The sequence below is a fragment of the Molossus molossus genome, unplaced genomic scaffold (assembly GCF_014108415.1).
Source record: "Molossus molossus isolate mMolMol1 unplaced genomic scaffold, mMolMol1.p scaffold_m16_p_11, whole genome shotgun sequence".
Taxonomy (NCBI): domain Eukaryota; kingdom Metazoa; phylum Chordata; class Mammalia; order Chiroptera; family Molossidae; genus Molossus; species Molossus molossus.
Genome location: NW_023425346.1, coordinates 97,925,906 through 97,951,012, shown reverse-complemented (window position 1 = coordinate 97,951,012; position 25,107 = coordinate 97,925,906). Strand labels below are relative to the sequence as shown.

At 43.7% G+C, this 25,107-nt stretch overlaps 1 protein-coding gene across 1 annotated transcript in view; it reads right to left on the bottom strand.

Annotated features, from left to right (window-relative positions):
- The window catches only part of COL4A3 (collagen type IV alpha 3 chain), a 127,343-nt gene that overhangs the window by 29,595 nt on the left and 72,641 nt on the right, over positions 1-25,107 (bottom strand). The window contains exons 12-28 of the mRNA XM_036253361.1: positions 23,205-23,246; positions 22,850-22,927; positions 20,233-20,295; positions 19,768-19,827; positions 18,238-18,282; positions 17,916-17,969; positions 17,148-17,189; positions 15,216-15,300; positions 14,068-14,103; positions 12,299-12,463; positions 10,200-10,292; positions 9,639-9,734; positions 6,405-6,475; positions 5,449-5,631; positions 3,712-3,880; positions 2,737-2,829; positions 2,015-2,116 (exon numbers count right to left, since the gene is read on the bottom strand). Of these exons, the coding sequence (XP_036109254.1) occupies positions 2,015-2,116; positions 2,737-2,829; positions 3,712-3,880; positions 5,449-5,631; positions 6,405-6,475; positions 9,639-9,734; positions 10,200-10,292; positions 12,299-12,463; positions 14,068-14,103; positions 15,216-15,300; positions 17,148-17,189; positions 17,916-17,969; positions 18,238-18,282; positions 19,768-19,827; positions 20,233-20,295; positions 22,850-22,927; positions 23,205-23,246 (1,477 nt within the window). The remainder of the gene's footprint in view (positions 1-2,014; positions 2,117-2,736; positions 2,830-3,711; positions 3,881-5,448; positions 5,632-6,404; positions 6,476-9,638; positions 9,735-10,199; positions 10,293-12,298; positions 12,464-14,067; positions 14,104-15,215; positions 15,301-17,147; positions 17,190-17,915; positions 17,970-18,237; positions 18,283-19,767; positions 19,828-20,232; positions 20,296-22,849; positions 22,928-23,204; positions 23,247-25,107) is intronic.

The window sequence follows — 25,107 nt, the reverse complement described above, 5'->3', positions numbered from 1 at the left end:
TGGGAGAGAACATCTACTGGCCGCCTCCTGCATGCCCCCCACCAGGGATCAGGCCCACAACCTCAGCATGTGCTCTGACTGGGAATCAAACCGGTGACCTCTTGGTGCAGGGGTCAATGCCCAACCACTGAGCCACACCAGCTGGGCACAATTCAGTATTTTTTTAAACCACTGATCTTGGTTGACCATTTGGCTGACTTTGTAAAAAAGGTATACAGCCAAGTATATATTTACGTAAATGTGTGTGTGTGTGTGTGTGTGTGTGTGTGTGTGTGTATCTATGCAAGTATGACCCAGATCAAGATATAAAGTACCTAGCTATCACAGCCACTGAAAGTAACGAGTTAACTTCTCTCTTGCGGATTTGTGATGGGAAAATGGAGAAAGAAGTCACACACGTCACTTTTTCTGTTCTGTGGTTCAGAAGAGGAAACCCTGATGGGGCAAAGCTGCCTTTGGAGAGTTCCTCTGTGCCCCGAATGTGACCAGTTTTTAGTTAGTTAAGTTAGTTCATGGGATTCATTAGATTCATGAGGTTCAACTGGGAAATTCTGACTCTGCACTTTCCAGGGGTTCTTAGGCGTCCTGGCGCCCAGCATGGGTAGTCTCAGAGAGGATGCAGCTCTCTTCATGCAGGGTCCAAGAAGGACGAGGCGAAACGTGCGCCGGCTAGCTTCCTTCAGAGATCACTGGCAAGACATTCAAGAAAGTGCCTTTTTTTGACCACATGGAAAATCTGATTATGTTTTTCATTTCAAATAACCACACATTGAGATCGATATCCCCATGTTTGGGCAGAACTGATGTATGATAAACAATGACAATACATTAATTTGAGAGATGAAGCACCAAAAATAGATCATATTTTGATAAACACTTTAAGAAATATTGAAACAAACATGCAATTATTATAAAATCTGAAGTTGTATGTGACAATCCAGTGACTGAGTTTACTCATATGTTAAGACAAGACTTGGGTGTGCTTTTCAGGGGGCAGCCTCAGCATTTGCATTTCTTTGGAGAGTTTTCCTTTTGATGAGAAACAGCATTTTTTTTCCCTAAAGGATTTATTTGGGAGTGTAGAGGGAAATAAGCTATGTGTGAATTAAAAGTTCTATTTTTTTTTATTATGAAAGAAATGTATAAAATGAAGAAATGCATAAATGTACAAAGTGTAGACATCTATTAAGAAGTAAAGCCCTGGCCGGTTTGGCTCAGCGGTTAGAGCGTCGGCCTGCGGTCCTGAGAGACCCGGGTTCGGTTCCCGCTAAGGGCATGTACCTCGGTTGCAGTTTGTCCCCGGCCCTGGTTGGTTGTGCGGGTGGCAGCCACTCGATGTGTCCCTTTCACATCGATGTTTCTCTCTCTCTCTGTGTTCCTCTCTCTCCCTCCCACTCTACCTGAACAAAAAATGGAAAAATGTCCTCGGGTGAGGATTAAAAAAAAAAAAAAAAAAGTAAAGAAAGAATTCCTCATAATCCTACTATCAGGAAGAATCACTTTGGTGAATTTCCTTCCGGTGTTTTTATATGCGTTTTAAAAACTATGACTGAGATGCGATTGCATAAATCAATGGGAATTCTGCCTTTTTACCTAACGTTATTGTAAGATTTTTTTCCCCCATTTAAAACGGAAGGAAAACATAATTTTATTTTATTTTTTATTACTATTTTTTAATTCTCACCCGAGGACATTTTTCCATTTTTTGTTCAGACAGGGTGGGAGGGAGAGAAAGAAAGAGAAACATCGACGTGAAAGGGACACATCGAGTGGCTGCCACCTGCACGACCCAACCAGGGCTGGGGACAAACTGCAACCGAGGTACGTGCCCTTAGCGGGAACCGAACCCGGGTCTCTCTGGACTGCAGGCCGACGCTCTAACCACTGAGCCAAACCGGCCAGGGTGGAAAACATTTTGAAGGGTATTATGGATATTTCCTATGTCATTCATTATATATATTTATAGTTTCTAAATATCCTCAATGAACCTTATGTTTTAAATTTTTTGACGCACCTTTAGGTCCAGTAGGCCCAGGGAATCCAATTCCTGGAATTCCTGGGTCACCGTCAGGCCCAGGAACACCTGCCTTGCACGTTCCTGTGGGTCCAGGGAAACCTGAACGACACACACGTCCCGTCAGCAACTTCCCGTTATCCTGCCTCACAACCAGATGTCCAAGTTTCTGTGTCATCCCAGGCATTTTTGGAAATTAAGAAATAATTTTACCGTAACCCTGACTTCTTCCTCATTTCTATGCAATGGACTAATCATTAAACCAGCAAATAATTTCGGAAACATAATTTAACTCCTAAAAATTTTTTTCTAGATATCTTGAACTATATCAGCCTCCCTCCATGCAGGCAGAATTAAGTTTTAGACCACACTGGCAAAGAAGTGACCTGTTTTTGGTGAAGAAGCTCTGGGAGCGACAGTAACCACTGGCAACCATTCCGCACTCCTCCACCAAAACCCGTGAAAACTTCTGCCTCTGAATTCCTGTGAAGTAACTATATCAATCCTCTTTTGCAGTCAGATGCAACAATGGGAATACTTTGGACGACTTTAAGGGACAATAGCAAGTCCCCTGTGTGTTGGCTTGTCCTCTGACAGTACTGGCCGGTGCTCTCTTTGGGAGCCAATGAATTCCTTTCCCTCGAAATGGGGACCGTGTTTTTGCAGGAAAGTCAGGGTGCCATCTGATGCCAGTCAACAGCCTTGGCAAAGGGGATACTCACCAGGTGGACCTGGGGGGCCAGCACGACCTGGAGCACCTGGGGGTCCTGGTGGCCCTGGGACTGGTGTTGAAACACTGGGCTCTCCCTTAGGACCTTAGGAAGATTTACGATCACAAGATTCATATGCATAGTGAAGCTTTTCTTGGTTCCGAGGAAAAATACATGCTACTATCATAAAGGGTTTACAGACACATTCTAAGGACTATGAAAAAGAGTCTCTGCAAAACTGGCTTACCGATGACTGGCCCATAGAAACTTCCTTAGTTAACTGACGAATACTTATAAGCATCTATTATTGTCTGTGCTTATACTAGTTCAACATGCTGGTCTAGGGAAGAGAGACTATTCTTAGAAACACTGATCATGTGAATTCTGCTTGAGTTTCAGTGAATACTGGTAGGATACTTGTTTCCTGGTAGCTTTCACAGGAACGAAATACAGGACATCGCACAAACCGTGAAGCGGCCACGTTCAGTACATTTGGGTCCCAGCGTTAGTGGGACTTTAAAACTGTTTTTAGACAATTTTAAAAATCTGACCTAGCTGTTTTGAAGTCATATTTCTAAACCGTTTGTTGGGCTATGCGTCAGAAAGAACCCGTTGGCAGTCACCTCAGTGGACCCGGGAGACCTAGAAGAGGCACCTCAAGGTCAGTTTCGCAGGTTCTGCAGCCCCTTCGTTTATTGTCACTGACGTCCACTCGTGCCTTAGGATCAGCTATTCATTCCATATGTTCGTCAGTCATGGATATAGGCCACCCTAGGAAATTTCAGCTGAATTGCCCAGTAACAGGAAAAGATAAACTTTCCTCTAATTGCCCGAGATATATGTTCTTTCCCTATGTCTCCGAGGTGACATACTCTACTTATTAGGAACCAGTTTCTATACATCCACTGGCCTCAGGGCGCACCGCTAGCCCCAGGAACCATCAACCCCCTCCACGGGAAAACAGGACTGGACAGAAAACTAACCAACCGGCTCTTCCAGGTGGTCCAGGGGCTCCAGGAACTCCTTGGGCGCCCTTTGGACCAGGCTCCCCCTGCGGTCCATAGCCTGGTGGTCCAGCTGGTCCTGCGGGTCCTGGGGACCCAGGGATGCCAGGATCCCCTGGAGGACCCTGGTCCCCCTTCTCACCACTGAGGGCCTGTGACAATAGGAATATGTTTGGATAGTGCTTCATTCCAGTCTTTCCTCACGTAGGTTAATATTACCACGAATATGAGCATCACTCAAACAGTCACTGAGAAGGTCTTTGGATTCAAAGCAGTTGGCATTGGAAGGGAATCACTGCCAACATCAGGGTGCCCTGTGCTTTCTGCAGTTCCGTGCTCAACCACATTTCATTAACTTGGAACACTGAGTCCCGCTTGAGATTTCGGACAGCAGGAGGCCACCCATGCGACAGCAGCCTCTCAGACCCAGCTCACGTGGGCCACCAGTTCAAACGGAAATGGCATTCATGTTAATGGATAAAATCAAGCCATAGAGCAAACCTTTATTTGTTTGGTTTTCGCCAGGTATTTCCATTACCAAGGCGATTCTCCATCTGTGTTATTCTTTTTTCTTAGAAAATGTCTTTTTGAAATATTTTATAAGTTGTAACATTGCCAATACATTGTATGTTTTAAAGAAATTGAATTGGATATGATGATCTAAGTTTCCCTTCCTCCCCAACACGGTTGCAAATAATACATCTGACTGAATTTTTCATTGTTTGGGATCAACAGGTGGCTAAGTGGTCTTTGTCCCTCTTTTAAAATGACAGGGCATAAGATGCAACAGATCAGCCCTTTGATTTTTTCACTTTCTGGAACATCTTTGCCCAAACTGGAATGAAATGAGAAGGATGCAAAGGCAAATGAGAGCATCAGGTGAACTCTGTTAACACTGGACCCAAAGCGTTCCAGACTCTGTCCCTCTATAAGCATAACTACCACCCGGGGACAGCCTGGCACTTCTGCCAAGGGCGGGGCTGAGGAAAAGCTTTGTCGTTGAAAAGGTGTCGCTAGACTGCCTGCTGTCTCTGCACCTCGGGGAGTCACCGCTCCTGTTCTGACATTTGGAGTCTGTGACTAAATCTTTAAATTCATTTGCCAACTTTCCCTGTTTGAGGGAGAACCCTCTTAATTGGCTGACGCTGATTACGCCTGGGAGAAACTGGTATTTCATAGAAGACACTGGGCAGCCTGCCTGGCAGACTTCTCACAGAAAACTCGGTCCTGGGAGGAATCGCTCAATCGGACAGGGAGAGATTCTATCCCATGAAGAGAGATCAAATTTACATAAGCTTAAATATTGTCGATGACAAAACACTTGAATTCCTTGTTGGACCACCCTACCCCTAACTATTCTGTCTCTTCACACGTTTATTTTTACGTACAGAATGAGCATTGTCCCTAAAACACAGACGGGCTTTCCATTATCAATCATTTCCCGAACTTCTTATAAGCTCACTGGATACAAATGTGAACCTGCAACTTGTGTGTGAGACAAGGTCATTGCCAACATAGAATTTTGTTTATCCTAAAAAAAAATCCATGAAGCGTTACCTATTTTGTCAAAATACTATGCATATGTGCTCTGGTTTGAAGATCCCTCATCCTGCAGGTAGAGGGATGAATTGTGCCGATCGGCGAACGGTTTCTTGAAAGGAGGACTTCAGAGCACTTCACTTACAGGGCGAATAATTTGGGGAAGTTACTAGATACCAACCGGTTCGCCTTTAGGTCCTGGTAATCCTTTCGCTCCGGGGGCTCCAGGAGCTCCATCCAAGCCCGGCCTTCCCGGCTGCCCTCTGGGCCCCGGGTCCCCTGGGGCACCGACTTCTCCTTCCGGTGGAGCCGCTTCGCCTTTTTCCCCTTTAGGCCCTGGGTCACCCTGAGCACCCGGGGATCCCTAGGGTGGGAGAGAAATGAGTCTGCATTGCTTTGGGTAGAGTCGTTTCTGTGTCAATCTCAAAAAAAACAAAGTCAACAAGAATGTTCCCATTTTAATGGAACGTGTTTTGTTTCAGATACTTCTTTGACCCACAAATATAATTTTAAGCCTTTTTGGTAGCTACACAGTATAATTCAATGTGACACACACAATAATATAATTCAATATGATATAATAATCATCATAATTCAGATCATGTTCAAATATTGCTACATTGTAACATGCATCTCTGGATAATTTGATTTAAATATATTTATCCATATACAACTTTCACTATGATAATCAACATTTAAATTTTTAACAACGTTATTGAGGTATAATTTACATACCATAAAATATATTCTTGGTAAGAATACAATTCAGTGATTTTTAAAAAATAAATGCATACATTGATGCTACAATCACCATAATCCAGTGTTAAAACATTTTTGTCACCCCCCCAAATTCCCTCAGACCCATTCCCAGTCAATTCCTGTTCCCACCCTCAGCCCCGGGTAACCCCTGATTTGCTTTCTGTCTCTGATACCATTTTAATTGATTGTAAATTAATTAATCCACTCACTGATTCATTCACACATCATTCGTCCATTCATTTAATCAATATGTATCTCTTACGTGCCTCTGCCTTGCCAGGCACCAAACTGATAACCTGTGTGGAGCGCAACCGTGTCTCCGGCCAGACTGCTCCCTCCCCAGACTGAACCGAAAGCTTCCAAACCATGAAATCTTACTGGAATTCCTGGAAGACCCGCACTTCCTGGGGACCCTGGGATTCCTTTAAGGCCAGCTGCCCCCCGTCCTCCTGCAAAGCAGTGAGTTGATTAATATTCATTGAACACCAATTCTGAGCAGCTAGGGTCATGCAGTGTGTGGAAAAATAGGGTGTTTTCTCCTGAGCAAAGAAAGACCATTTCTAGCTTAAAAACGTACAGTAAAAGCAGAGAATGGGAAGAAATCATTAGAATAAGATAAAATGTAAAAAGACAGGAGCTCAAAAACTTTAGCTTCCTGAAATTCTTGTCTCTATAATTTGAAAGATACGTTTTTACGATGATAAAAGTAATATATGCTCATTGTAAATAAAACTGAACAGAAGTTAAGAGAATGAAAATCACCACCCATAAATCTACTGCCAGAAGATAGTATTTGCTAAAATGTTCATGGATATTACTCATAAAGTTTTATATACATACATGCATTAGACTGATACACATAAATATAGATTTATAGCTTCACTTTAAATGGGTGCAAAGTGGCCTATTATGTGAGTGAACCATTCAGCTAAGTGCTGTTTTGAGACATTTAGAGTGTTTTTAGCTGTTGTGACATTTAATTCTTTGGACATTTAATTCTCCAAATTTATCCAATTATTTCCTTTACAATAAATTCCTAAAGGTTTCACTGCAGGACCAACGGGCACAAGCTTTTCTGGCTTTGGATATCTGTTGCCAAACTGCATTTTGCTGTACAATTTCATACTTCCTATAGGGATTTAAGTATCTTTACAAAGATGATTTCTTTACAGATTTTTTTAAAAAAATTATTATCTTTATTGATTTTAGAGAGAACGGAAGGGACGAGAGAGACAGAAATACCAATGAGAGAGAACATCTATTGGCTGCCTCCTGCATGCCCCCCACTGGGGATCGGGCCCACAACCTGGGCATGTGCCCTGACCGGGAATCGAACTGCTAACCTCTTGGTGCATGGGTTGACGCTCAACCAGTGAGCCACACTGGCCAGGCTATCTAGAGGATCTTTTGAATGAATCTCAGGTCAGCTTGCTAACAAATGTTTATTCAGATTTCATTTTTCACAAGATCTGAGCCAAGATATATTCCTTGACAGCAATCCAAATGGTTGTACTGCTTATACATATCCTTGGAGCTGTACCTGTCATATGCCAATGTAGGGAAACCAAGGAAAACACAACGGCGTGACTGGTGAGCTGCCCACCTGCATGCCAGCCCTGGGCCAGAGGTCACACAAGAGGAATGTAGGAAAACAACTGCTTTCCTTTTATTCTTTCCCTCCCAGCCTCTTCGTTTTTGTTTTAATAGAACATTCCCCAGAGGCTCTGTGAGGAACAGTCCACCCTGCCCTTTGCCTTCTCTTCCCTCTCGGGCCGGTCTCAGGGAGCCAGAGGGCAGCGAGTACCAAGCAATAAGGCGTTGACGGAGAGCAGGTAGGATTTGAGAGTGTCCAGAGACCCCTGATTGAGCGCAGATCCCCTATTGACTCTCTCCTGTGCCCGCAACTGCCGCCAGTTTTCCCTCACGGTGGAAAACTCTGCTGGATGGTGTAGCATACACAGACCCGAAGTATGTGGGCAGGTAGACCTCTGCACTAACTCGCCTCCCAGGGCTGCCCTGGCTCACACTGAAGAGTTGCGGTGTAGGGGAAGGAGTGACTGACTGGACTCATCAGCCATGCTGCTCTGGGCCTCAGCTTCCTCCCTGTCAAACGGGGTTGTGACAGCACTTCCCTCTGGGGCTGACGTGGGCAAGAAGGTGTGGAGGCGATGTGACACCTAGAACAGTGCCTCGCCCACTGCCCAAGGGCTTGGTAACTTAAGCTCTTGCTGCTTAATGCTAGGTCACTGATGATAGTGTCTAAAGACCAGGGTGCTGATGGCAGAACCAAGAGCGTCTGTGGTACCGCGGGAGAGGCCCTGGGTAGCCGGGGCAGTGGCACAAGGGCCAGAGGAACCCAAGCAATAAACAGAGACCTTTTCTCCTCCAAGGTTTTGCCCACGGCCAGCTCTGGGAAGGCCAGCGAGGTGGTGAGCCTGGAGCAGCGGCGCTGGGGCAGAGAGGCCTGGCCGGCAGAGGTTGGCCCGGGCAGTGGCGTTTGCTTTATTCAGCCCTCGGGATATTGGCCTATGAAGTGTGTTATTCCTTCAAAAACTGATGGCTAGTCTGGCCGGTGTGGCTCAGTGGTTGAGCGTCAACCCATGCACCAAGAGGTTGCCAGTTCGATTCCCGGTCAGGGCACATGCCTGGGGTTGTGGGCCCCATCCCCAGTGGGGGGCGTGCAGGAGGCGGCCAATCAATGTTCTCTCTCATCGATGTTTCTATCTCTCTCTCCCTCTACCTTCCTCTCTCTCTAAAATCAATAAAGGAAAAATAATTGGTGGCTAATATTTAAAAAATAAATACGTGATTTTTAGATAATTCGAATTTCTTTTTTTAATGAAAAATTGGAAGATTTATTAACAAATTAACCATCAGCTGCAGTTGAGTGATTGACAGTCCCTTTCAATGTGCCTCCAGTTTACCGCAGTCCCCAGCACTCTCTATCGTCCCCTGCGCTGAGGCCGGCGGTGTTCAGTTCATCCTCACTTAACATCGCTGATAGGGTCTCAGAACTGCGGTGAAACTACACAGACTATACGATAAAACTTTTACCACAGACTGATTGATATAAACAAGAGTTATTCCCTACGGTACCTCATCAACATTACAATGAAACCACATTGAACAAAATGGCATTATTTAAGGACCTGCTTTACTTTTTTATTGCACTTGTATCCTTAAGAAGAACGTGAAATAGTGCATATACCCTTAACTCATCAAATGTGGGACATAAAATGGACTGACAGGGGTCGTGTCTTTCGAGAAAAAAATAGGAAAGAGCTCATATGTTTACGGAGGAGCAAAGTGGCGTGTGTTTCGCGGGGCTGCTTTGCCCCTCCGCGTGAACCACGGGGCCCCTGGAGGAGTCTGCATTTACGATTCTTGGAGAATACAATATTTTCCTCGAGTTTAGCAACTAAAATGGGACAGGGAAACATGCCAGCTTTTATGTGGCTTTGTCTTACTTTATATGAACAGAGCACGTTTTGAAAATCTCCCTCTGAGTTCATGTAAACCACAGCATGACCTCCAGTAGTCAGATACCCCTTTCTATCACCCAGTGAGTTGACCCTTTTGTACTTGCAAAAACACTTGGCAAACAGTCTGTACCTGGGATTCCTTTTAGGCCGTCTAATCCCGGCAGACCTGGGGGACCCGGAGGGCCTGGGATGCAAGGACAGTCCGTGCACACGAGGCCCGGTTCCCCTGCAAGGAGAGCATGCTCGCGTTACCCGTGAACACCACCACGTCCGCAGAAAGACAGAACGTGTCCAACTGCATGATCATTTCTTACATTTAACCTTTTCTTTCATGTAGTGAAAATCATGTAGGCTATTTCACACAGGGATACACATTATTCATCTTTTATATCTGCTTATTTTATCTACCTGAGTTTCTAGGTGTTTTTAGACAGAAACTCCCGAGTTAGTGTAAAATGCTCCTAGCTCGGGGTTTCTCTCTTTGAGTGCAGGATAAAACTCACATTCTAGGAATAGCCAACGACATATTGCATGGGTGCTAACTAAATGAATGATTTACAGACAAATGAGCATTTTAGGAAAAGAAGCTGTTGTTTGGGATCATTGTTGTCTCAGGGGGAAAAAGATCAGTGGGAACAAAGGTGATGGGAATGGCTGATTCTAATAGAACAACATCTCTGACGGAACCAACCTTTGCGCCCATCGACACCTGGGATTCCTGGAGGCCCCACGGGGCCGGGGCGTCCAACTTCTCCAGGGGGACCTTTGCGGAAAATGACGTCACCTACAGAAAGACAAGACCAGAGTTACTTTGAAAATGTTTTTCTTTAAGTGTTTTCTGTTTCCATTAGCAAGTGTTTCACCAATCAGTGTTATTTTACATGCATTTCCCCCGTGAGTGTTTGGAAGGTGAGCTGCAGCTGAAACAGCTGAACGTGCCAACAGCTTTTCCTTTCACGTTGCCTGCACGGGATCGTGTTTGACACTGATGCCGTGGTTCTTTGAAAACTCATGACACGGCCCAGCTGGTGTGGCTCAGTGGACTGAACACCATCCCATGGACTGAGAGGTCCGGGTTCGATTCCGGTCAGGGCACATGCCCGGGTGGTGGGCTAGATCCCCAGTGGGAGGCGTGCAGGAGGCAGCCGATTGATGTTTCTCTCTCACATCGATGTTTCTCTCTCTCTCTCTTTCCCTCTCTCTCTAAAAAAATCAATAAAAACATTTTTTTAAAAAAGAAAACTCATTATATGGTGTTTCTGATCACACAAGCGCCCCATGTTATCTTATTATGTTATTTCCAATTATTCCAAGGATATCTCTTTAGCATTTTGGGGCAAAGGGTCAAATCTCATTCTTCTGTGTATGCTGAAAACACTGTACGTATCTCTGGGCGCAGCAGCAGTGTTACAGGGTGTGGGCTCAGTGGAAACTTTCTGCAGGCCTTGAATTTGAAGCGCAACGGCATGGACAGACAGACGCTGCTTAGACAAGAGAAGATAGGGAACCGGGCAGTCTCCAAGGGGAGAGGGATGGTGCCTGGGGTCCAGACCCTGACTATGGCATCCATCAGGCACAAGCACTGTGCACGTCAGGCTGGTCAGCAGTAAAATGAGGACCCAAACCACATCTCGAGAAAGACTCGGAGGACTGGAAATTGTTACAATTCCTGACATATAGTAGAGTTTTAGCTTAGTTTAGTCTGGCTTTGTTTTCCATGTAAGTCTACACCATAGCTTGACAGATTTGTTCTTGGACATTCTATCCTTTATTAATGGGATAATTTCTTAAATTGTTACTGGCCTAGAGCAATGCTTTAAAAAAACATTGCTCACATAATCACACACTTAACTGAATTCTCTCAGCAACACTAAAAGTCTTCCAGATTATTCTTTTGGATTTTCTGTTTGTAACCCTATTGTCTATACTTTCTAAATGTCTCTTTTCTTTAAAATAATCCCTGACACACAGAAGATTCTTAAGGCTCTTAGGAGAGTTGAGTATAAATCCCAAGACCTCCCAGGCACCTTCCAGCAAGGGAATTTAAAATACAAAGAGTGACCTGTATTTTCACAGAGTCTATGTACCTGTCAGCTAGTACAGGATGCAAGGTGGCCCCGGAGAGATGGAGAGGAAAGGACACCTGCATTGGGACCTCCAGGTACCACTTCAGAACTGGGGGGGCCACGGCTCTGCGGCCTCCAACCCCCCCCCCCACTGGCAGCACCTCTCCTCGTGCCCCCACTGCACACCTCTGGCCTCCCGCGTGGGCCCTCCCTGCTGGTGCCAAAGCATGGGATGCCCTGGGAGCCAGCAAACACAACCTGGGGGTGTGTGGGGCGGTCAGTTCAGTCCTGTGGGAGCCATATCTGACCCAGGAGAAACAGGAGCTGGTGGGCAAACTCTTGCCTCGTTCTTCCCTGGGACAGAGTGTCCTGAGACAAAGTTGCACAGCTTCTTGGAAGACAGTCTTCAGGGACTGAACAAACAGTTGCCCTTGGCCTAGGCCAGCTTGATAACCATCAGTCCTTCCCTGCCTCGCGACTCTTGTCCCCGCCTCCCACTCTGCAGCCTGTGGGGACTCAGGGCTGAGGTCTGCTGCACGTCAAGTGGTCATTCCACCCTAGTCGTTTTCACAGATGGCCGATGCAAGGAAACACCAGCAGAAGGGTCACTCCTAAGACCCACGCAGGCTGGTGGCCAAGCTCCAAGTAAGGACCACCACCTCTGATTTGCACACACCTGTCACTGGGCAGCGCACACAAAGTGGGAACCAGTAGGCATCGTTACCTGGTGGTCCTGGAGGTCCTGGCGGTCCTGGAAGCCCTGATGAACCAGGACAACCTGGGGCCCCGGGAGACCCCATTGCAGTCTCTCCTGGGGGTCCTCGCACCCCTTTACTTCCTTTCATGCCCGGTGGTCCAGGGGGTCCTCTGAGACCAGGCCTTGATAACCCTTGGAGAAAAATAATCATTTTATTATATTTAAAATTTTTTTCTGATTAATATATGGTTATTTTTCAATCACGAAATGTGATGTATTCTAATGAATAAAAATTGCACAATCGAAAGGTATATAACATATAAAGTAGAAAGTGAATATCTTCCTTTCTTCATTTGTGACCTTATAAAATGATGGCAGTGCAGCAGCTCAGAGTTCTCCGTGCCCACGAGATACCTGATGTCATGTATTACAAGAGACTGAAACGGAGTTTGGGATACACAGTAGTCTTTGAATTTAAAAGGACTTCATGAGAAATTCTTCAACATATGCTATCTTGTATATTTTTTTAAATTAGAGACCATGAGATGCCTCCTTTGCAGTGTTTCAAAGAAGGAAGAGAGAAAGTTGTAACTGGACGTTATTCCTGCCAACTGTCTCAGGTATAAAAGGGTGTGGTGGGGGAGGAGGCACCTCCTGGCAGAGAAGCCAGGCCCAGGGGTACAAAACCCTTTCATCTGTGTCTCCTAAGATGATGAGGATGTGAGGAGGGGGCAGTCTTGAATCCCTGCCTCCGAAACAGTTTAGTTAAGAAGCAAGACCTCACCACCAAGGGGCTGAGAACCAGCAAGGGTAACATCTGATTGTTTCTGATTATTTCGCAGAAGGATTTTGGCATAAAGGTGAATGCCTCTGACACCGTGTTAGAGGTTTGTAATGTTCACTCACTGGCTTTTTGAAGGAGTCTGTTCATTACTTAGGGGCCTGGCAGGGAGAGAGAAGTCTTCTGTAGTCTTTGGCCAGACCTCTAAATATCATCTTGCCCCATTGTAACTTCAAGAGATACCCACTGTTTCGTTGGATGTGTATTTTTTCATGCATATGCAAGTACATGTAATATTTATCCGTTCACCTATTTTTACAAAGGGATGATAATATACATATACTTCTGCAATCTGCTTAATTAGAATTCATTTTCCAAATTATAAAATAGTTTAAATACATAACATAGTATAAAGAAAAATATAATGGATGGGTAAGGTTTATCAAATGTTTGCTATTTCGTGTTAGTTTCCTTTTTTAAAAAGAATGACACATTACAGCGTTACATTCATACTGTGGTCTCTGTGTAACCATCCTTGATTCTATTCTTCTTTTCCCAAGAGGCAACTACACTAATGACTCACGGATGTTCCTGCACTTTATGGAGTTGTCTATATAACCATAAACAATATACTGTACATTTTAAAATGTCACATAAAAAGTATAACTTATGAATTCTAATGCAACTTGAAAACTGTCATTTTTAACAAACCTAATTACCATCCAACTATTGTTTTCTATCTCTATACTTCCTCTGAGTGTCAAGGCTTCTGCTCATACACTCAAGTTGCTGTCTTACACTTAGTTAGAACCACTGACAAGTGAAAAATAGCATTTCTGTAACACTCAGTCAATTTCCACTACAGGTCACAGGGTTCACAAGTAAGAATTTGCAAACACCCTCATGCCAATTAATAAGAGATTTGTCTTATGTAAATAATGCAAACTTACTAGAGAGCAGTATATTGTACTTTCTAACAGCACTTCTACTGATACTCCACGAAATATGTACGTACCAGGCTTTCCAGGATCTCCGGGGGGACCAGGGGGACCTATGAATGCAGGACAGTAATTCATTGCTATGAAGAAATAAATACTCCCCTCTCCCCATTTTTGAAATCTTGGGTGACAATAAAATAATGAATAATAAATATTTTTCATACTTTTCCTTCATTCTCATATAAATAAATATTAGAAAACTTGTTGAGACACACTGCAGAGAAGAAGCTAATCTCAGATCATTTTCAAACAGTTCAGCAGGAATTCTCCAAGGGCCTGCTCTGTGTCTACTTTGCTGGAGTGGTTCAGATATAAGATCAAACAGCTGAGATCGTCAAGGCTCCGCAGTTCACTTCTAGCGCTAACATTGCTTTAAAAAAATATGTATCTTTGTCTATATGGATCTGTCCACTTAGCTAAATGCACTGGGAGTTTTTTCTCTAAGCAAAACTCTCCTTTGCCATCTCGTCCACATCAATCATTTGCCTAGATTAGTGGTTCTCGATCCCGCTGCACGCTGGAGTAGTCTGAGGTGCTTTCACAGTCTGCCCCTCCTCCTCACAAGTCAGAGAGTCACACGGCTGGGACCCTGATGTGGTGGTTAACGGGGGACACGCGGGGCTTTCTAGTCTGCCGCTGGAGATGAGGCCCCTGGCTAGACTTTCCAGTCTCTCCAAAGGAGCAGAATACTAGTGTGTCTTTAATTCACGGTGCCAGGAGTGAGGACGCCAGGGCTTCCGTCACCCCTTGTCACTATTTGCATGGATTTGCTCGGAGCCCAGCTAGTCAGGCCTTCATTTTCACAGCCGTAATCCTGCTGAGGTTACAGATTTCTCCCCTCCGCCCCCCGGCCCTCGGACCTGTCTGTCTGCTTCCAGACTCGAACTTCATGATTGCCTACTTGAAGATAATTTAATTATCTTCTACACCATTTTACTAGAAAAGTTTACATGGCATTTTCAAGTGAAATTTCGTGTGAAAATATAAAATATCATAGGAGGTTTTGTATGAAAATTAGGAGGCACCAAAAAATACCACCATCCATGAAAATGAGGAGACGTCCCTTCCCCCCCTGCACGTTCGAGGTCGCTGAGCACACGCTGTGTTACCTCGACAGAAAGATGGACGTGATCAGCGCATAGTTTAGGAAGAAATTGATTCTCACCCTGTGGGCCACGAGCGCCTTTGGGCCCCGGCAGGCCTGGCAGCCCCTCATCTCCCTTCACCTGGTATGCATCATAGTATTCTGTCTTAAAGGAAAAAAGAAATGAAGAAAGGGAAAGAGCAGCTATTTATGGACATTCACCAAATGCAATTTCTTTAATTTCTTCTTCTTGGCCCAAATGATCTTTTGCGTGTTTTCCTCAATTCACAGGCGTATGTGTTAGCAGAAATATGGTAGTCATGTATACAGGATGGATACATTGAAAGATACAGGTTGATTTTTCTGGTACAGCATCACATATTTTATGGGCTTTCAATTAGAAATACGTTTTATGATGCAACCCAGCCTGCGCACATACCTGCATATGGACGAAATGTCTATGTGTGTGTGACTATGTACACAGAAATTAAAGTTTCACAAAATAGTGACTTACCTTATGACATACCGTCTTCTCTGATATTTTTTATTCTGTTCTATTTCACTTTTTAACAATGCCTTTCCTCACGCCCTGAATTTATTTTAGAGTATGCTGGGACCGACATGTCAAAAAATACTCTGTTGACTGTTCCTTTAAATTCTCAGACACCACTGACCTACCATAATTGAGGACTATTGTTCCTGACATGTCCTGTGGACCCACTTCTGGTCTTAACCACCTGCTGCCTGAGCAGAATTTCCTCTGAAGTTAGTGGACGCTGCAGGGTTACATTGAGTTGAGCATAAGAAAACACACAAGAAGCTAAAAATGCTTAGATGTCTTCTAAAGTACGGCTGGAAAAGTAGATTTCACCTAGAATTCATTTCTCTTGAGGAGAAGAAAACGAAAATATTAAAGTGTTTGGTTTTTTAAACCTCGGTTTTGTTTTTTTTATATTTTGCACGGGGCCAAATCTTTGTGGACTTGTTTAAAGATGAGGTGACGTGAGCCTGGTGGTTAAGCAGTAAGTATACAATCACACAGAGAAAGAATTCCTAATAACAACAAAGATAGCGATGTCACAATCTCCATCATCAAGTCCCCAGCGACCTGTGCACCTGTCGGATGTTGACTCAGTGCTCACAAAGTAGTTCACCTCATCTTCCTAGCAACTCCATAAAGGTATTGGGGATGACTTTGGAATGCGTTGGAATCATTTGCTTGTGGTGTCAAAATACAGATTTTTTTTCAGGATCCTCTTCCAGTTACTGAGTTACATTACTGGGTCTGAGGGGTCTGGGGATGCGTTAGCCTCAGGACATCCCCTTCCCCCTAACTTCTCACCACCATAGATCGACCTGTCAAACCTACACAGTAGAAAAATGGCAGCCCTGCTCAGGACACCACCTGTGAGAACCACTGTCTTTTGAGACAGGAGGGGAACAGATACAAGAACTCAGAGCCTGGGTCCCTTGTATTCCTCTCCATGGAGTGTGGCCACCCTGCAGCCAGGAGCTGACAGCCATCATCCATGTCCTCCTGGAGGGGAGACGGCCTGCAGAGACGGGGCTTGGGCTGGGTCACTGGTGTTCGCTGGCCCTGCATTAAAGCCCATGGTTGAGCTTCCTCTGCCTGAAGGTGCAGTTGCCATAACTAGCTGGAGGGGGTGGAGCTGGCTGCCTCGCCCCTGGGTGGCCAGCTGTCCTCTTACTCTGCTCAGGACGCAGGACCACGTCGGACCAGGTCTGATCAGACAAAGGTTCCCTTCCCCTCTGCAGCCCAGGATGAGCATTACCAGGGCCTTCCAAAGACCAAAGAGGACCAAGTAGAAATATGTGTCCCTTGTCAAATGGACAAATAATGACAACAGCTGTATTTTTGCCCTGGTTTGATAAAGAGGTAAATACTATAATCTCTATCATAACCGTTAATGAGAGACTCTGATTCAAAATGCCCTTGATATGTTGAAGGACTTGATCAAACATGACATTAGCAATATCTTTAATTACACTTACTGGACCACGGAATCCTGGAGGGCCAATGTCTCCTTTCCACCCCTATGGTGAAAGACAGTTACAAACTAAGTACACTCATCACAAGTATTGACGTATTTGGTATCCTTAAAAAGCAAAACACATAGGTAAACAGAAAATCAGTGTTAAAACTAATGTCATTTCTATGGAATGCACAAACCCAGTCATAGTGCGAGGGCCACTGATTTTAGATTATCTACCTGGAGGACCATATCTAGGTCAAGAGTCCAATCAACAAGGCCCTAAGAGGTGGTGGTTGCACTGGAGGCTTCCAGGTTCTTCCCCCACCTTCAAAGGGTGCTCATATCACACTCCAAGTTCTCACCCAGACAAGAGGGACAGGATCACCAGGCTATGCGGTTCCTAGAGCCCCAACTATAACCAATACCCTTCCTTACCCACTCAAGAGGACATTTCAGAATTCTACTGGAAGTGGTGTTATTATAGAATAAACCTTGAATTTGCACATATACCCACATATAAAAATTATTTGAATATGTCTGTAACATGTTGTCGGAGAGAAACAATGTGGAACACACTTCACAGCTAATTGAGGATGACCTTCCGGTGTATAATGATCCAGCTTGAGACTCACGGGGCCACCCAGCCTACACCTGACCTCCAGTGACCCGACACTTCCTACAGTCGCAGGCTTTACCCAGCTCCTTCCTTGTGAGGAGCTGGAGTCTCACTGGTCCTAAGTCAGCCAGCTGAAAAAGGCTCAAGACAGGGCACGAGGAAGGGGGGTACCTTAATGCCATCTTCGCCCGTCAGCCCAGGAAATCCCCTGCTGCCTTTGGCTCCCTAAAGAACAGAGCGGAGGGAGTGGGTCAGAAGACACGCGGATCCATTTCTTCTGTTGGAAGCAAAACAAGTTGAACTCCATTTTGGGGAACAGAACGCTCAGTTGATCTCTCTTCACAGTGTAAAACTATGATTCTCAAATGTAATTTTTTAAAACTACACGCTTTTGGTTAGCGTGTAACTACTCAGTGACTCAAAATCCTTCGTCACCTAATGGGACTGACATTCCACTGTATCAACAGCATCGACAGGTAAACCACGCCCCTACCTCAGTGCCAGGGAACCCGGGGGCGCCGTCTTTTCCAGGTTTCCCCTGAAACAAACACATGCGCCCTAATAAGTACAGATAACGTTAATACTCGCGGGAACCTTAGATGAGACCATCATCTCCCCTCGACCGCAGGCAAGAACGCCTGACTGAGGCTGTCCACCCAGTCGTTAGAGGGGCATGCATTATTAATCACAGGGCTTTTGGGTGAACTATTATACTATTTACCTTTCATGATAAAATTAAAAATCATATTGAAAATTTTTTCTCAGAAAAAAATACCTATTTTTTTCCCCAAAGGTGGACAATACTTTTTCTTTCACTTTTGTTTTTAAAATTCTTTTTTTATTGTTGAAAATATTACAGATGTCCCCTCTTTTTCACCCAATTGACCCCCCGCACCCTGCTTCCGTCCCTCCCACCGCAGTCCCTCACCGCACTATTGTCCGTATCCATGAGTCATGCATGCATATACGTTCTCAGGTTAATCTTTCCCCACCTCCTTTCCCTCTGAGATTTGCCAGTCTGTTCCATGCTTCCATGTCACTGGATCTATTTTGTTCATCAGTTTATTTTGTTCATTAGATTCTACATATTAGGAGATCATGAGATACTTGTCTTTCTCTGACTGGCTTATTTCACTTAGCTTCATACTCTCCAGGTCCTTCCATGTCATCTCAAAGGGTAAAGGATCCTCCTTTTTTATAGCTGCATAGTATTCCACTGTGTAAATGTACCACTGCTTTTTATCCACTTATCTACTGATGAGCACTGGGGCTGTTACTCTCCATGATAAAATTAAAAACCATATCAAATGTGTTTTTCTCAGAAAAATATACTTTCCCCAGCATATAACTTTTAGAGTTTTAAAACACTACATGTGTTTAAATCTTTCCCAAATAGAGCTGGGTGGGAGAGAGGGCCCCTGTTTTCTTCCCCACATCCTGTTCTCGTCACAGTGCCCCTTTGGGAGCTGTTTCCTTTGGGGACTGTCCTCCCCTCTCTGCATGGTTCTGATGGGGCTGTCAGCTACAGTAACCCCATCCCACTGGTCTGACCAATCATGGTCCCTTTTCCTTCTGGACAAAGTCACTTTTCCAGAATGAAGACATGGCCCATGCTGAGCCAATTATAGTGGTGCTGTGGGATTTTACATAAGGACATAGGGAGACACACTCTCTCTCCTCAGATGCCATTGGCCCAGCATTGTCTGCCGCTACCTCTTGCTCTTTCTCCCCATCGCCCCTGCGTGGGAGATGATTTGGCAAAGGAGGGAATGAGGCAAACACCCAGAGAGGAGCAGAAGAGGAATGAGACAGAGCCCTGCCCACACTGCTTCAGGCTCGGAAGTCCCCGAAGCCTGGTTTAGCCCTGAACATCTCAAATACTTAAACCAAGTTCACTTCCTAAACCTTTACAATTTTTTAAAAAATCGAAGCTAGTTTGAGTTGGTCATCTTATTCTTGCTACCTAAAGAGACCCGAACGCTGACCCACCCAGGTGGCACATGACACTGAATTTCCCAGTTACCTGTGGGCCAGGCTCTCCAGGGGCACCTTTTTCTGATCCATATGAGTCTCCAGGTGGTCCCTGCATTCATGAGAGTTACATCAAGTTTTATAATTATTAATTTTCAACTTACATTGATCTTTATTCATTTTCCCTTCTGATTATTCTGCTCTATTTAAAAAATGTTGAAATGAGGGACCATCTAAGAGAGGAATCTTATTTATGAGAATTAATTAAAAAACAGATGCTAAAAAGCCAGGTATTGAAGATAAATTCTAAGACGGGTGACACTGGGTACATGTGAGACAGTGCAAAGATTTTAGCTAGATGTGGTCATAAAATACTTCTAGTGTGTTTATGACCTCTGTGGCAAAACACCAGTGAGCTTTAGCTCATCTTAAGATTTAAAGATAGATCAGACATCGGAATGTTCACTAAGGTTTTACTTTGGATTCCAAAGGAACAACACAACTCTAAATGACCTACTGAGGGTCCAGGAGGTCCGGGTTGGCCCGGGGCGCCCATGTCTCCCTTCTCCCCCTTGAGTTCCTGTGACAAAAAACAATGAAAGGTCGTTACAAACAGATCAAACAAGACTTTAATGAATATACTTGGAAAAGTCCTCTATCTGTTTAATATACTGGATTTAAAAAATACCTATCTACCTACTGTTAACACATCATCATTTTTCACATTTTGAATTTTATACCTGTGAACCCACTGAAACAATATATTGTTTTTAAAGAAAGTATTTTTTTGATCAAACTCCATTAAACTGATTTAATTCTGAATCAGCTTTCTATAAGCACAATCACATCATTTTTAATGTATTTTACCTTCATTTGTAATATATTGACATTATCTTCCTTGCGATCAATCATTTTCTGAGTAAACATTACAACCAGGATTTGATTCATTAATCAAGTTTGTTTTTGCTTATACCATATTTTATTGATTGTATTTTTTTCAATGTGTGTCTTCTCTCCAAGATACCATTTTTTTTCAAACTCATTCCCCTACCCTGTGTCATGTCTTCCAGAGTTTGTCAAGATAAAATATTTTTTAAAATCAATATTCAGCCAATAAAGTTTTAAATTTTATTAATTTTATTTTTGTTAATTACCTCTGGAAAATTTAATCTTTTTTACCCAGTCTTTCATGTGAATTATTAGTTTTGTGATATTAAATTTCACTATGTTTTGTTTTAACTTATGATTTAAAAACTTCTATTATTAAATATTATACTGGAGCCCTGGTTGGTTGCTCAGTGGTTAGAGTGTTGGCCTGGAGACCAAAGGATTGTGGTTCAATCCCCAGCCCCGGTCAGGGTCCTGTGGGAGGCAACCAATCGATGTGTCTCTCTCACATCAATGTTTCTCTCTTTCTCTCTCCTTCCCCCTCCTTTCCACTCTTTATGAAAACCAGTAGAAAAATATCCTCAGATGAGAATTAATAAAAAAAATTATACAGGAGAGTGATGGCTAAGGGTTTCTTTTTGGTGTGATGCAAATGGTCTAATTAAATGTGGATACAGTTGCAAAACTCTATATACTAAAAGCCATTGAATTGTACACTAACTAAATCATTCTATGGTATGTGAATTATATCTAATAAAGCTGTTAAAAATTCATTATTACTAAAACCCATGAATTGAATACTTTAGGAGGGTGAATTTTATGGCATGAGAATTATACCTCTATCAAGCTATTATTAAAACACATTTAATTATATATTTATAAGATAGAAATGGTTTATATTTTTGTTTTTTTTTATCCTCACCCGAGGACATTTTTCCATTTTTTGTTCAGATAGAGCAGGAGGGAGAGAGAGAGAGAGAAACATCCATGTGAAGGGACACATCGAGTGGCTGCCACCCACACGACCAACCAGGGTCAGGGACAAACTGCAACCCAGGTACATGCCCTTAGCGGGAACCGAACCCGGGTCTCTCTGGACTGCAGGCCGAGGCTCCAACTGCTGAGCCAAACCCGCCAGGGCTATGTTTATTTTTTAATTAATTGACTAGAAAATTGTTAGCTACCTCCTTGCTTCTGCACCCGCCCTCCCAGTCAGTCCAGGGTCGACCTAGTGTCTGCAGTTGGTGTGTTACATTGCGGTTCACTCCTTCCGAGCATTTGATTTAGCTTCGCACTCTGCAAGCAGATGTTACTGTCCAAGTAAAAGACCATGGTGTCCTTGGAGAGGAATGAGGGCCAAACTGTTCTTGAGGTTATGATGGCAGGATGGCCCATATAGTTATGGCAGCCTTCCACTCATATCTTGGGTTCTCGCCATCCAATTAGATCAGAGCTGCACACCCATTTTGTAATAATTTATTTTAAAATGATCACTGAACACTCGCTCTGTGTTAGTGACAATGAGAAGGGCTGAGGGCAAAGGGCGAACAAAACTGGTCCTGGGCTCTGCCTTCAAGAACCTTGGAAGCTTGTTTCAGATTTCATGTTTTCTGGTCTGTGAGTGAAAAATAGGGAAGGGCCCTGGCTGGTTTGGCTCAGCAGTCTGGCGGACCAGAGAGTCCCGGGTTCGGTTCCCGCTAAGGACACGTATCTCATATGCACTCTGTCCTGGGCCCCGGTTGGGGTCGTGTGGGTGGCAGCCAGTTGATGTGTCTCTCTCACATCAATATTTCTCTTTTCTTCCTCCCTCTCTCCCTCCCACTCTTTCTGAAGATGAATGCAAAAATGAGGGTTAAAAATATAACAAAAATAGGGAAGGGCCCTGGCCGGTTTGGCTCCGCGGTTAGAGCATCGGCCCTTTGACCGAAGGGTTGTGGGTTTGATTCCCGGTCAAGGGTACATACCTGAGTTGCAGGTTTGGTCCCTGGTCCTGGTTGGAGTATGTGTGTATGGGAGGCAACCAATTGATGTGTCTGTCTCACATCCATCTCTGTCTCTTTCTCTCTTCCACTCTATCTAAAAATCAGTGGAAAAATATCCTTGGGTGAGGATTAACAACAAAAAAATATGGAAGGAATAAAACCGAGAGGCTCAGTAAGGCTGAGGGCGCCGAGCTGGGATTAGATGACAGGACTTGTGAAGAAGGTAAGGAAATGGAAAGGCACACAGTTCAGTCGAAGAATTACCGTTTTGTTCTCTGGGCCGGTCAGCGTCACAATAACAGTTCCTGGGAGTCCAGGGGGTCCTGTTAATCCTTTCACACCCTAAAGACAAATATACTGCAGAATTAAAAACAAAACCACGTCACGCTGACGATATTTGAGATCGGCCCTGGCCTGTTTGGCTCAGCGGTTAGAGCATCGGCCCATGGACCAGAGAGAGATCTACTTTCCCCTTGAGTGCTTACGTAAGAAAACAGCAAATGCGAGTTTGAGACACAGCAGATGCACTCATTTCAATGTGACTTGCATAAAATGCAGAGGCGAATTGCTATAGAACTTCAAATATCTTGCCCACAAATAAACCACAGCATTTCATTACCTTCTCCCCTTTCTGTCCAATCACATTGTCACCCATGTGACCCTGCAAGAAATACAAAACCAAGTCATTTTTAAAAAAAGGAATATGAATAAGTTGTTCAAACCTTTAAAGTTCTAATATTTGTAACTAAACATTTATCTTTTAATTTCTTCCCCCAGGGTTTCAGTGGCCATTTTATTTTGTCCTGGAATAACATATTCTTTCATTTAAATTAGAATATAGTTGCTATACAGTATTATATGTTTCAGGTGTACAACATGATGATTCTACATTTATGTTCCCCACAAAGCGATCACCAGTATACGTCTGGAACCATCTGTCACCATACAAAATTGTTATGATATTACTGACTCTGTTCCCGGTACATTTTATCTCCATGTCTTACTTATTTTATAAGGAGAAATCGGTACCTCATATTCCATTTTACCGTTTTCATCCTCACTCCTCCCCTCTGGCAACCATTGGTTTGTTCTCTGTATCTGTGAGTCTGTTTCTGTTTTGGTTGCTAATTTTTTTTTTAAAGATTCTGCATAGAACTAAAATCATATAGCATTTGTCTTTCTTTGTCTGACTTATTTCACGTAGCCTAAAACCCCCGGGTCCATCACGTTGTTGCAAATGAAAAGATTTCATTCTTTTTTCTTGATGCCTAATATTCCATTTATCTTCTCTTCTTTATCTGTTTATCTCTCAATGGACAGTTATGCTGCTTCCATGTCGTGGCTATTGTAAATAATACTGTAATGGACACGGGGTGCATATATTTTCGACTTAATGTTTTTGTTTTCTTCAGATAAATGCCCAGCACTGCAATTGATGAATCGCATGGTAGTTCTGTTTTTAATTTTTTGAGGAACCTCCATACTGTTTTCCATAGTGGCTGCCCCAATTTACAATCCCACCAGCAGTGTGCCAGGGGTCCCATCTGTCCACATCCTCACCAACACTTGTTATGTGTTGACTTTTCATTAACAGCCATTCTGACAGGCATGAGGTGATAAGTTGCTGTGTTTTTATTTGCATTACCCTGATGATCAGTGATATTGAGCACCTTTTCATAAGTCTGTTTGCCATCTGCAGTAATTTCCTGGTGGGGTTCAGCCTGGCTTAATATTTCCTTATTTAAACTAATGACAGGGATCAAAATATGCCACTCCTGAAATATACACTTTGGCATAGGATTATTTTGAGTTGAAGGCAATTAAGAAATAGCAAATGCAGAAAAAGTCATCTGCCCTCCTCAATCTGCCTAGAGACAGTACAGTTTTCCCTTTGAGAGGGTGCTACCCCTCCCCTCTCCAGCACCAAGGAGAGGAGACAACTCTTATCATGGAGACAGCACTGATTTAAATCTGCACAGGTAAACCTTATTGAAATAATCCCATCTATTTGCTTTCCCACAATTTACTGCCCTTAGAAGTACAAAGTACTGTCATTTCTCTACGAAGGTATTCCCTTTGTTCAAGTGGTATGCCAGCTCTTTGGGATGTTCATTTCTGTGAGGCCACTCTATGCATATGAAATAAACATTTTTCTCCAGATCATACGTTTTTGTTAGTTTAATTTGCAGGGCCCAGTCACTGAACCTAACAGAGTAGAGGAAAAACTTGTTTTCTCCCCAACACCAACCATTAGCCTTTTTCATAGAAACACAGGCAGTGCCCTGCCTAGTGAGCGCATGAATAGTTACCAGAATAAGATCGGATTGGGTTCAGGAAACAGCACACTATAAAAATTTATAGGACAAATATTGGATGATCGGTAGGATTATCAGAAACAAGAAACCTATGGACTAGCAATCCTTGCCCTTTTTCTGATAAGGAGCTCCGTGTGATTGAATTAAGACTCTTTGTATCAGGCGTCAAGTAACTGGGGTGGAGGGAGAGAAGAGGTAGGATCTACA